Source organism: Aquila chrysaetos, chromosome 9, assembly GCF_900496995.4.
Source record: "Aquila chrysaetos chrysaetos chromosome 9, bAquChr1.4, whole genome shotgun sequence".
Classification (NCBI taxonomy): domain Eukaryota; kingdom Metazoa; phylum Chordata; class Aves; order Accipitriformes; family Accipitridae; genus Aquila; species Aquila chrysaetos.
The window spans coordinates 28,696,994-28,710,206 of record NC_044012.1 but is presented as its reverse complement, the minus strand read 5'-3'; the positions used below and the strand labels follow the sequence as shown (position 1 = coordinate 28,710,206).

The 13,213-nt window shown below is 46.8% G+C and overlaps 1 protein-coding gene across 6 annotated transcripts in view; it reads right to left on the bottom strand.

Moving 5' to 3' along the window:
- Positions 1–13,213, bottom strand: part of TTC28 (tetratricopeptide repeat domain 28) — a 213,822-nt gene that overhangs the window by 30,523 nt on the left and 170,086 nt on the right. For all 6 annotated transcript variants that reach the window (XM_030025985.2, XM_041126303.1, XM_030025987.2 and 3 more), the window contains 6 exons: positions 10,982–12,323; positions 10,071–10,594; positions 8,497–8,606; positions 8,117–8,246; positions 7,469–7,687; positions 5,263–5,428 (listed from right to left, as the gene is read on the bottom strand). In XM_030025985.2, the coding sequence (XP_029881845.1) occupies positions 5,263–5,428; positions 7,469–7,687; positions 8,117–8,246; positions 8,497–8,606; positions 10,071–10,594; positions 10,982–12,323 (2,491 nt within the window). The remainder of the gene's footprint in view (positions 1–5,262; positions 5,429–7,468; positions 7,688–8,116; positions 8,247–8,496; positions 8,607–10,070; positions 10,595–10,981; positions 12,324–13,213) is intronic.

Here is a 13,213-nt window from a genome sequence, read left to right as displayed (position 1 = left end):
TCTCCCAGAAAGAACAGAGAGCTCATGGTCCATGTGCACACACAAGACAGAACCGGATGAAGTGTCAACATCCACTTCAGATTGTCACATTTGCAAAACTCACAAAACATGAAGGCTGGAGGGAGTAACTTCTGACATTTCCTTTAATGGGAATCACGCAACTCATTTTCAAGCAAGACTTGAAACCCGTAATTCGGAAGGTGTGACTGAAGCTAACAGAAGCAGAAGTCTCAGAACAGATTTTGTGTAAGAACCCCAAAACCCCAGACACTACCACCACCAAAGACAGGCCACTTCTTAAATGTACCATATATATGTTGGCAATAATTTCATGATTATGATCATTTGGATAGCAGTGCTTACGTGCTTGTGGCTTCTCAGAGCTTTAATTTGAATGAAGCTACTCCTCTGTGTATGTCTGTTCCCTTATGTTTCAAGTACTCAGCTGGCTGAGAGACCCTTTGCTCTTTCTCAGAGTACTTAACAAAAACCCTAGACTAACAAGCAGTTTGTTACTGCTCACAGTGAAATGAATAATCCAATCAGCTGTAAAAATGTTTCCGTTCAGAAAGCCACCTTTACAACCATAAAAGGTTTTGCACCTTTTCAGAAAGTACAAACCCGAAAGGCATCCAAATGTGACACAACTGTAAATCCAATACACACAGATGTGGGGATCACTGGAGATGAGTTGGCTGTCACTACTACTTCTGGTTTCCAACTGTCTCAACATTATGAGTTAAGCACGTACCCATCTCAAGAGCATGTGTTGTTCACAGCACTCAGCAGACACAATTCTGCCAATGCCCTTGTGAGGTTGGTGGGTAATTTCACAAAATGGCAAGCTCAGATTGAGTTCAGGACAAAGAACGGGTCCTAATGTAAGTCCAAAATGATTGCTGACCATAGGCCCACTGTGCCAGATCCACCATTTTGGCTACCAATAGCAGCAACTCACCTGTTCATGCTCAAAATCTGTTACAGATACTGCCAGTATTTCAGTAACACTTACAAGGTCTGCATTAGCCAGACTGCATCCTTGAATTCCTCATCTCACCGGATGACTAAAGCTTGTCCTCCCCCAATGGCAATACTAAATGCTCAGTGACCCTCTGAAGGAACTTCCAGACTCCAATGTCGTGCTCAGATAAACAGGATCAAACACCATGTTTAGCAGAAGTTTTCAGAATAGTAGCATAGATTTTTTTCAATTTGTTTTGTATCTTATATCATCGCTTATGGATAATCGGTGTTGTGGTTACAAAAATGTTTATAGATAGCAGGAGAAGAACCAGAAAGGAAAAGAAAATCATGCAGCTACCCCAAGGGAACAAAAACCCTCAGAAGAGAAATTAAACCTCAGACCCCATGCCTTTATCTATCTCCTAGCTGCAAAACCACATGGATCACTCTGACATTGCTTTCCTCCTTGGAGACTAGGGCAGTGAAGCAGACAAGTTTTCTTCTAGATACACATTGTCAATCTCAACTCGGACATCTCTTTCGCCTCTTTCTTATTAACTTTCCTCTTTCGTCTGGGAGACCAATGCATGGCTCATTTTAGGTTCTTCTGCTTTGGGGAGAGGTTTACTTTCCTTCTTTGCAACCTGGCCAGGTCAAATATGGCCACAAATCTGCTTTTATTCTGCTGTCCACACCTCTTAAGAAAATGCCATGGGTTATGGACTGCGAGGTTTCAGGGCTCTGAAGCAGCATCTCGGAGATTTTGATCTGTCTTCAGTTTGTCACTGCATGAAGACTCTGGGACTGTACAACTTGTTTAGCTCTTACAAGATTAAGTTAATTTTAATGATAACAGGGGTGTCTAAAACAATGTCACGGGATTGCAGAAACCCACAAGTAATTTATGTAGCAGCTGACTGGCAGTTTTGGGGGCAGATTTCCACTAGAAGATAGGAAAAAGCATCTTGTGTTTTTTAGGAGACTGCCACAACAGCCACCCTGTTAAAATAAAAAAACAAAAAATCCAACTGACTTAAAACACAGCAAAAAATCCTGAGATCTCCTCTCAAGCTGGCAGTGTTCTGGACAAGCTCTTTTCTGGTAGCACAGGTAACAAACTACTCTATCAAAGTTGGATATAATGCCAGTAACAGTGCTCAGGCCTGAAGGCATTATGCAAACATAGACAATTATTGGGAAATAAATTCCCTTCATAAATTGCATATAAATGTTTAGCCAGCTGCCAAGAATCTTCCAAGCAGTGCACCGATACACAGATCCTTGATTTTTTTTTTTGTCCTTTTTTATTTTATTTTAATGAGCTTTCTTGGCTAACGACTCTGAGCTGAAATCATGCTAGGCCCAGCCAGTGTCATTTTGCAGATTTTTTTCTTTTCAGTTTTAAAAGTGTCACAATTCTTTTAACTCAATGTTCCTGGACAAGCAGGAATAATGGCTGCTTTTCAGCATTTTGTATGCTTCAATGGGAACACATTATTTCTGTTCAAACTTTCTGCTATTTAAGCCCTTGCACAGCCCAGACTGGAAATGCCGGCTGTGTTCCCCAGGCGCAGCCTGCGTTGTAAGGGGAGAGCTGGGTATCTGCATCTCAGGCTCTTCCCCAAGGAACCACCGAAAAGGTGTACGCACACACAGCTGTTTGCCACTGTCACGGCAGCACTAGTCCTGTCCCCACACCCAAACCAGATAGGCCCTAAAGCCTTCACAGTCCTGCCAGAGAAGTGGGTTATCACAGAAGGGAAATGCTTCCAGCCCAAGAGCAGAGCAGACAGCCCCAGGCCAGAGGGCTCAACAGCCCTCCTGACAGAGGGTAAGCCAGAGACACAACACCATTTCATCGCTGCAATTGTCCCAGCTCACATCTCTAGCAGCAGCCTAAGGCGGGAGAGCTGCTGCCTCTCTCAGAGAAGCTGGACAACAGCAGCAAGGCTTGGCCAGGCCTCAGAGTGTGCACACAAAGTGCGTAGCACCGATTCCTGACTTGCAACCCAGTGCTTATACTAAGCAGCTTGGCAGGGGCTCTTTGAAACAACTCCTTAAGCTGGCCCAAGCCCAGAATCAGGCTCCAGGAGCAGGAGGCCAGGCTGGGGACCCCAGCGTGTGCATTCCCCGGACTAGCAATGCCAGAGCACTGAGAAGCAAAGATAAGCCTGGCACTGTGCACCACCAATTTATTAGACAGAGATGCCTTTCCCCAAACCTTCACAAATCCAGTATTTTTTCAGGGGAGGTGTGAATAAAATCTTAGGCAGGGCTTTCTCTCCAGTTCCCTAAAGAAAGGTAAAACCAGGATAATATGTCACCACAACCTGAGCCCATTCTGCCATGCAAACCTTTCAGGACACATTCAGCATCCTAGCATAGACACATTCTTTAATTTACTTTGAAATCAGTGAAAATGACAAAAGCAATCTACCAGGCCTGAGTCCAGAACCTCTGATGGCTTCCAACTCCCTTCCAGCACCCGATGCTCCCGTGAAGGAAAAAGCACAGAGGGCCTCACCATCTGTGCTGAGCGCATGTCCGCAGCCCTCTCAGAGTTTCAAACCCAATAACCCAATTTCATTACTGGTACTGGGGACATAAGGCAACCAAGTGTCGTGTTCCCACTACCCCAAAGGGAGGATTAATTTGTCTGTGAGAGACTGGAGCAAGACCTGGGGAAAGCAACTAGGAAATCTGGTATCATTCCACATAGTTGAAACACCTAATGGGAAACTTCAGGCCTGGGGTTATGTCCTTATTTTGATCTGACGGAAAATTCCCGTCCTGTCCGATTAAGGTGTGTGCATCAAGGGGAGGAAGCTGAGGACACTGCTGGTGAGCAGACTACAAAGCACAGCTTCGTTTTACTGCTGCTTTCTGCACAGCAATGCTCTAATGCCACTGTGGTGTCAGCTATGCAACTACATTTGCTGCCTATGGTAGCTATTACAAAAGATGAACAAGGATTAATTAGGAGAGCTGAAGAGTTTCCCAGTTGTCCGCAGAACCCTGAGCACAAATTGATTTGAGGATCAGTGCCATCATTTTCTCTTTCTTGGCCAACATCGTTACCTGGAACAACAGGTTCGGGTGTGCACTGCCCCTGCAGACTGCACTTCATGAACAGAAAGCAATCTGCAGGGTGGCAGCCTCTAACACAAGCTGCTAACGGCTCAGGGGGCTGGGTGCTTTCACCATCAAAACTGGGTGAGGAAAAGGACATTTGTCCACAGCCTCGGTGACTCAAGAGTGTTTCACTCAAATCTTGGTGTTGCAGAAAAACACAAAATGGTTTAAAAAAACGACTAGAACACAGTGTAACCTAGAAGAGCCAGTGCCTCCACTCACACCAGTTTTGGGGGCTGCTTAACAAATCAGCCAACACATACATTTAAGTCCCCTTTGCACTAGGAGTAAACTAGACCTGCAAACTGCCGGTGTGTTACTAACCCATCTGAAGTAAAGCAATTTATGACTACATGGCAACGTTCATTTATAACAGCAAGCTAAATTGTCGCCACATCCTTTACCCTGTACGCTTCATTCACAAAGAACATACAATAACAGGGACAACCCCAACTCTGCTTTTCAGATTGAAGCATTCAGAGAAAAACTGCTTGTAAGTATCAGCATAGAAACTATATTCATACTCATCCAATCCATAAATCAAACCAAATACCACGAGAGATCATGAGATTGAGTACAAATAAGCAAAAAACCTTGACTTGTGATAAACCCATAGGATAAAAAAAAAATGAGGCAACATAGTTGTGAGATCTATCTGAGTAATGGACTGGAGTAAGGTTCCTCTCTCTTTGCTGAAATTTATCAGACGGATTAATTCACTGTAAATTATTTACTCAGCTATAGCCACATGGGAACATATTTGGAGGGGGGATGGAATTCCTCTGTTATTTGCAGTTTTTCATAACTAAACCTTTGAAAGGGAATTAATTACATGGGAAACTGTGAGTAGGATGGAATCTGCCCATATACAGTCAGACACAGCACCTGCCTCCTCATCCAATCAATACAGATTCATTACCCGGCCTATAGGTTCAAACCTTATTTGCATGTGCATACAGAGTTATTTGGCAGAAAAACAGCCATAGATACAAAAATAAAGCAATCTTTTTGTTGCTGCAGTGAAAATTTGCCCCTGCTCTAACTCTCAGTTCTCAGACTTCTTGGCTGATTAACTCATCCCTCTTATACATTGTTAAGATTGTTATAAATTGCTTTCAGGTGGGAGAGCAGGAACCAGGATGTTAGACTTCCCCCTCCCCAACTTACCGGGTATAGTAGGAATCCACACCCAGAGCCTCCCGCACACTTGAGATGTACTGTTCCAGCGCAGAGTTTGTTATTGTTTGCAGGGTCATGCTGTTGGCTTCATGGAAGTCCCCAGCATTTTCTGTCAGGCTGTCACCCAGATAATACTCATGAAATTTCAGAATTCCTGCAAGGCACCAGAATCACGAGGTTATTTCTGTAGGGCAGGAATAGTGCTGCCAGCAACTGCCTAGGGAGGTAGCACAGCCCTTAGCATTTGGCATTTCCAGTACAACTGGGGCAAAGCATTCCATGCCATGTCTCCACAGGGCTCTTCCAGCATTCTATATTACAGCCTTGCTTTTAAAATCTGGCTTTGTACTTTGCAGATGATGGCTCAAAGGTACAAAGGCAGAGCAGTGCTTTTATGAGATGCTCAGAATGCATTTGCTATTGCAGCACTCTCATATAAATTATAAAACAGATCTTTCATACAAGCACCTACCAGAGTAATTCGCATTTCAATAGATGCACATGAAAAATACGTATTAATAGGCTCTAATCACATAAATTGAACACACAAGGCTCAAATGCTGAACAAGGGTGTTATTACTACAGCAGAACCTCCTCACATCACACGAAGATTTTTCATTTCACTCATATGCATGAAAACACATTATATACAAAGAAAGAAAAAGACGGATTAATGCATAGTAAAATATTAAAAGATAGCATTTCACAATGGGTAAACCAGATAAAGGACACTCACTGTTTTGTTAAGAATTCAACTATTACTGCAGATAAAACCTTCCTCCACTCAACTGGCACATCCCTCATAATTAATTCTATAGCCTGTGATCAACAGTAAAAGGCTGCTCTGGATGCCCTGTTTGCCTTGACAGTATAAATTATTAAACCAGTTAAGAAGAGGAGGGATAAAGAATAAAGCAACTCCTTCTGCAGCAACAGCAGCAAATAACAGAATCAGTGGAGAGGCTCTATGGGTACCATCTCAGTGGGATAATAAGGATCTGGGGCTGCCACTGAAGCTACTCTGTCCGTCAGCACTAACGAAACATGAGGTCACTGTGGCTGGGGTGGAGTCACTACTGAAGAGCTCCCCAGCAAAGCTACTCAAGTGGAACCCTTGAAGCACCACAGTCCCTCTCCTTCCCTACACCTGACAGGGCCTTCAGGGACACAGTCACAAACCCAGGTACTTGAAGAGTGCAACTACTTTCCTACAAGATCCAGTTTGGGCAAGGAGACAGGTCATGAAGCCTAGCAGCAAACCCTACACTTCTGATCCACATAATTTTAGTAAGCTCAGCTTGATATTAATACTATAGAATTACTGGCATTTTACTGTGCAAACTACAGGCCTGAAGAGCCAATTAGTGACTGGATGCATAGCAGGACAGCACCATCCTCCACTTACACATGCAACATTGCAAAACGCCCCTAAAAAGCCTATCTTCCAATCACTGTCATTCCATCTGAAGTCAGGGATGTGTGAATGTTTGCTTCCCTTCCCGAAGCATTTTTGGTGCTATCTAAATAGTGCTTTTTATCTCTTTAGCTTTGTCATGGTGAAGAGCTGCAATTATTAAATTATATCCAGAAAGAACTCATGAAAATTTACACTCATCGCTTTATTAGATAATGAACAACAGCTGTCTGCAAAAAGCAATCCTCTTCAAATTAATCCTCCTTGCTCCTCTGTGGTAAGTGTTTCCACATTCATATGAGGAGAATTCAGAGGATCAGGCAGTTCAATGGCATATCAGGAAGCGGGGACGCCCTTCTGTTTTCTGCAATCCACTTCGATGAATAAATGTCAAAAGCTTTTGGAAGGATAAAGCACAGAAATGTCATTAAAGTAGGGATTCTTATGCACAGAAGATTCTCACAGAGCCAACATACTTGGAATCTCATTACTGCTCTGCTCTGCCCTGTGGGATATATATACAGATTGGAGGTTGAAAAATGGAAATATTAAACATGTGAAACATTTCCATCTCCAGGTGAACATCAAAGCCCTGAATAAGCACTTCTATGTCATTATTGCTGTGGCCACAATTTTCAGTCTATTCAGCTTTAAGGTACTAGATGGCAAGGATTCCCTCATACGTTCACTCTGGTCCCAGATTCATTCCCAGCTACAAATGGTACAATTCTCCCTGTGTAAGGCTTGTTTACATGCTCTCATCTCCAAAAAGGACCTCACCTGCCCCAGGAGCCAGCAGCCAGCTGTACAGATAACCTGCAGCCAGTGAGTAGTAGAGAACAAGTCCCCTTTGGCCATTCACTGTCTCCAGGACCTGGTCAATGGTCACTGGAGAATATGGATCAGAGTCCTGCTGCCCAGTCTGACGTTCTACAAGCAGGTCAGCAAATGCCCTCGTTCGTCCTCTCTCTGCTACTGCCAATGCTTCATCATGGTGACCTGAAAAGACAAAGCCATCTCTCAGACCTGACACCAGCATGGTTTGCAGCACAACGTGCAGAAGAGGGACAGCTGCTATCCCAACCTAAACTAAAACCTGGGGAAGCAGGGTCACAGCATTTATTTCTGGGAAGAGTAGTCTCTGCTCTGGAATACAGTCCCACAGATCATCTTGGCTGCATGCAATAACACCATGTATGGGAAAGTGAGCCACAGAAAGACAAATGAATGGAGGAAGCAAGAAAGAAGATCCAAAGGTGCCTGAAACCCAAAGCAGGACATCCTTATTTCTGTCCTGGCAAAGAAATGCTGTGCTGTGTTGGACAGATGAGGAGTGAAGTATGTATCATGAACTGCCTCCCCACAAATTCAGCTGAACTCTTGGCATGAGCTTGGAGTTCAGACTGAGCACACAATGGCATCTCTTACCGAGACTGACAAGTACTCGCTGCAGGGCCTGATAGGAGGATGTCTGCAGGTCGAAGAGTGACAGCTTGTAATCTGTGCTCAGCTGCACCTCATGTCGGATGGTTTCAAACAGTGCCGAGGCCCGGTACAGCTGGGAGGGAAAAGAGCCGTGGTGACTTCCTTACAGACACAGCACAAAGCAGTGGCTGGAAGAGCAGGAGGATCCAGGGCCAACATACATGGGAGGTCTGCCTTAGACAGCCCCTCAGAATGGCAGCATCTCTGGCAGAGGGGAGGTGACTTTGGATGCAGCAGTAAGGCACATGGGCCTGAGCCGGCTCAGTGCTTTACACACCCTCCCCAGGATGCACCAGACATTTCCTACCCTGACCACGGTATACCTGGTGCTGGGACTCCTCCAGGTTCCCACTCGCCCAGAGGGAGAGGCCGAGGCCATGGCGGATTTTGGCTTCATCTTCTCTGCGTCCCAGCTGCTCTGCCAGCCTCAGTCCTGAAAAGGAGTCAGAGTGAGAGAGGGCCAAAGGGGAGAAGGGGCTTTGGCAGCCCAGTGGAGCACTTCTGTCTCAGCAGCCTGGCAGGCTGTTGGCTCAGGTGGGCCCCGGGCCCCCAGGGCTCCTGCAGCAGGCAGAGACAGCCATGGAGATGCCGAGCGGTGGGACGCCAAGCAGGGCAGCGCCAGCGCTGGGCAGCTGCTGACATCAAACTGGCACCAGCGTGAGAGGTGCCTCAACAAGACATGCCACATTGCTGGCTTGTTTCCCACCAGCTCTTCCCAGCCTTCTGGGAGGCTCTGCATGGTTTATGTGTTGAGCCAGAGCAGAGGGCAGGGTCCTGGTGTGAACAACCTGGAACTCATTTCACTTCCAGCAGCACCTTCTGTGCCCTCCCCCCTTCCACCATGCTCCAAACCTCTTGCCTCCATGGGCCCTGCTGACAACAGGGACACCTCCTCTTAGGCACCTCAGGTTTCCCACAGACTGGGGAGTGGGGGCCCTGGCCATGACCATGCAGCTCAGCAGCAGCTAGCATTTGCAGGCTTTTCAGGAATTCTGTGTCACACCAGGAGAAGGAGCTGTATTTTATTTCTCCCCTTCCAACTTGATTAAATTCCTCAGCATACTGGAACCCTGCCAAGGTCAGTTTCAGGAAAAACAGACTAACTGACATAATTAATCCTTCAGCTTCCAGCTTCATACACTCCAGCTACGTTGCTCATCTCCTCTGTCAGAGAGCCACCACCTTGAACAGATGCTGCTTGCATGCTAGAATCCCTTGCAGGAGCACAACTCACAAGCCAGCATTGGCCCTGGCACTCAGCAGCAGCAGATGGCTTCTGGACACTGAGGGCTGAACCTCCCTCACCTCCCTGTCAAACACAGTTTGTTTTCACTCACAGCTTAGAGGACATTCACCCACCTGGTCTCACTCCCACTTGAATGCAGAAGGAAAAGCCACGTGGCTATCAGCAAGGCACACATCAGTTTGAGACCTGCTCTCAGGATCAGAGAGATCCTTCACGACCTGACGTGGTTTTCCCAGAGCCAGTTCCTGGTACGCAATGCTATTTATAGAGAAGGTTTACACCTTCTAGGCTCAGGCACAAACAAGCTTTATAAAGAGTCTGCCAGGTGCAGTCTGGATTCAAGCTCAGAGCTAGCTGAGATGCCCCCAGGAAGGCACTCCTTGTGCTTTGCAATGCTTTGTCTACAGGATGCCAGGAAGATTCTGACTGACATGGCATGCTCACCGTAACAGCTTGCTTGGACAGCTACTCAGACAGATGCTCAACGGTAGCTAGGGATGTCTGCAAGAGCTTTTGCATCTAAGGCCACTGTCAAACACATCCTCTCAGTGTCACACTCACAGTGCCTCACTTCTCTCCATGTCTTCAGGCTTTCCTCCTATCCCCCCACACCTACCACTACATGCTGTGTTGCATAATTCAGCCTCTTACCTTCCTGCAGGTACATCACAGCCTGAGAGTAGTTCTGCAAGGCATGATGAGTCCTGCCCAGACTGCTGTAAGACACAGTTTTAGCTACAAGGTCATTCATTTGTGCTGCAATGCTGAGGTGCTGCTCCTGATAAACTACTGCCCTCTCATAGGTGCCCAAGGACTCGTAGGTCAGGCCCAGGTTCCCGTAGGCTCGGCCTTGGCAAGTGGGGTTGTTGGTCTCCTCTGCAATCTGCAGATCTAGCTGGTGATACTGCAGGGCTGTGTCGTACTCTCCCATCTGCTGGTAGACCCCACCAAGGCCACAGGCAGCATCGCTCTCCAGAGCTCGGTCCTTCATCTCTCGAGCAATGTTCAGCTGGCGCTCCAGGCAAGAAATGGCTTGTTCGTAGTTCCCCAGCTGACTGTGCAGGCTCCCCAGCTCCCCGTAGGCCTGGGCTTTGTTAAATGCCTCCCCCAGCTCATGTGCCACCACAAGCCTCTTCTCAAAGCACACCAGAGCCTGCTGCAAACTTCCCATAGCCCTAGAAGGGAAGAAAACAGCAGCATTTATTTTGCCAGTATTTTCTTGAAAGAAGATGTTTTGTCATTTCCTCTAGAGGCCAGCTCAAACCTTTCAGGCAGAGACAAATGCTCCCCCCAGGAGACATCCCTGGCCCCTTTGAATCAACCTCCTTCTTGAACCAACCCTATAAACTTCTCTTCCTCTCAGGGCAGAGCAACATCAGCTTCCTTATTTGAGCCAGTAGCACAGTCCTCAGCACCCAGAGGACTCTGTTACTCGCTTCTATGCCACATCCCCGTGCATGTGTACAATGGCCACACGAACACACCCCATCAGTAACACAATGCCTCTGTTTGTACTTGTACTTTACTATCTGTCATTAGAATACACATGCAGTGCTCCTTACCTGTGCCCATTGCCCAAGCCCCGGTAGGCCTTTGCCTGATCTTGCATACGGTTCAAGCTTTGAGCCACAGACAGGTACTGTTCATAATACTTTATAGCTTCCTCAAAATCTCCCAGAGCCTCATAACAATCTCCCAGATTCCCATATGCTCGGCCCCGATCTAGCACAGATTCATTTCCACTGAGCTGCTGCAGCATGGCCAGCTGCTGTTCAAAGTAGCCAATAGCTTCCTCCATGACATTCATGTTCATCTTGGTAATGCCCATGTTACCATAGACTTGGGCTTCTATGCTGGGGTCCTTCAGCTTCTGTCCAAGCTCCAGCTGTTCTTCGTAACACTTGAAGGCCATGGTGTACTTCCCAAGTGACATGTACACTGCAGCAAGGTGACCATGTGCTCTGCATTCACCCGGCATATCTCCCAGCTCCTGGTACACCTCCAGCTCCTGTGTGTGGTAACCTAGAGCCTTGTCACACTTCTGTATCATTCTGTATGCAGAGCCCAAGGCTGCATAGGCACTGGCTTCCAGCCTCCTGTCTTTAACATGATGGGCTAAGCTCAATTGCTGCTCATAAAATTTTATTGCACCATTTACATCTTTTTTACAGACAAAAATATCCCCCAAGTTTCCCAGAGCTCGGAATTTGGCCTGGGAATTGTTCAGAGACTGGGCCAGGGACAACAGGTACTTTTGACACTCCTCTGCTTTGCTGAAGTCCATCAAGGCTTTGAAGGCCAGGCCCAGGTTGCAATAGGCTTTAGCTTGGCTCAGCTTGTCATGAAGATCTTTTGCTAAGGCAAGATCCTGCTCATAGTACTTAACAGCTTCCTCGTAGTTCCCAAGGCAGTAATGGGCATAGCCAAGGTTATGGCAAACTTTCCCTTCCCCTTCCATGTCCTGCAGCTCTGGGGACAAGCGCAGGTACTGCTCATAGTAAGGGGCTGCCTGCACGTACTCTCCTCGTGAGCAGTGGAAGTTGCCCAAATTGCTGAGGGCCCGTGCTTCACTCTGGATGTCTCGCAGCTCCCGGGCAATGCTGAGATGATTTTGGTAGTGCTGCAGAGCACGGTCATGAGCACCCAGCGCTTGATAGGCAACTGCTAAGTTCCCGTGTGTAGATGCCTGAGAGGCACGGTCATTTACTTCCATAGAAATCTGCAGCTCCTGCCGATGGTACTTGACAGCCTGATCATACATGCCGAGAGCGTTATAAGCGTTGCCCATGTTGCCATAGGCCCGGCCCTGGGCGGCATAATCACTTAGCTCCTGAGCTATGGACAGATGTGTCTTATGCAGCCGCAGTGCAGTGTCATAGTCACCTTTCATCTGGTGAATGATTCCTGAAAAATAATGGAAATGGGCTCAACAAAAACATTCCTCCGTGCTAACCCTTCTGCAACACCTTTGCCATGCCAGGACTTCCTGCAGCCCAGCCCTTGGCAGCTCATAGCCTGGCCCTTTCCCCAGGCTCTCTGCAACAGGCAACCCCATCCCTTCCCCACAGCACCCTGATGCATCCCTGGCTGTCCCTTCTCAAATGAACTGCTTCCTCGCTCCTAACAGGGAAAGCCTGGGGAAGGTTTTATATTATACATAAAGCACACATTCACCACAACAACTGGACAGTTTGGCCTTACAAAATGCCCATTTTCTTTTTTAATTATGCTACTTTTTTTTTTTCATCAGCAATACCTGGTGAATCCAGAGCTCATACTCAACACACTGACTGAGAAAGCATTTGCATTTGCTTTTCCCATTTCAGTCAAATCATCTTGTACTTGTTATGAGACATGGGAACAGGAGCTCTGAAACTGCTAATGTTACAACTTATGCTTTAATTAAACTCTGTGCTAATAATACATGTGGCTCTTTTGCAAACACTTGTGAACAGGCCTGGAGATCCAGGAGCCACTGAAGGAGGCCCTGCAAACACAGATCCTCCAGATTCATCACAGTTACTTGATACCTGGAGACAACTTCAGGTCTTTTCCCTGCCCCTAAAAGAAAACAGCTTCCAGTTTCCATCTCCATATCACAACCAACGTGTTGAGGGGGAAGAGATGTGGAGGGTCAGGAGGCAGCTGCCCTCCCCAGCCACTGGGAAGCGCAGCACACTGTGATCAGGCCCCGCACATCCTCCTCCTCTTGGTTTGTACTTTTAAAGAGAAATTTGAAGACAGAGGCTTTACAAATGAGCCTGGAACATGAGGGCTGAAATTTGCTTTCCCAA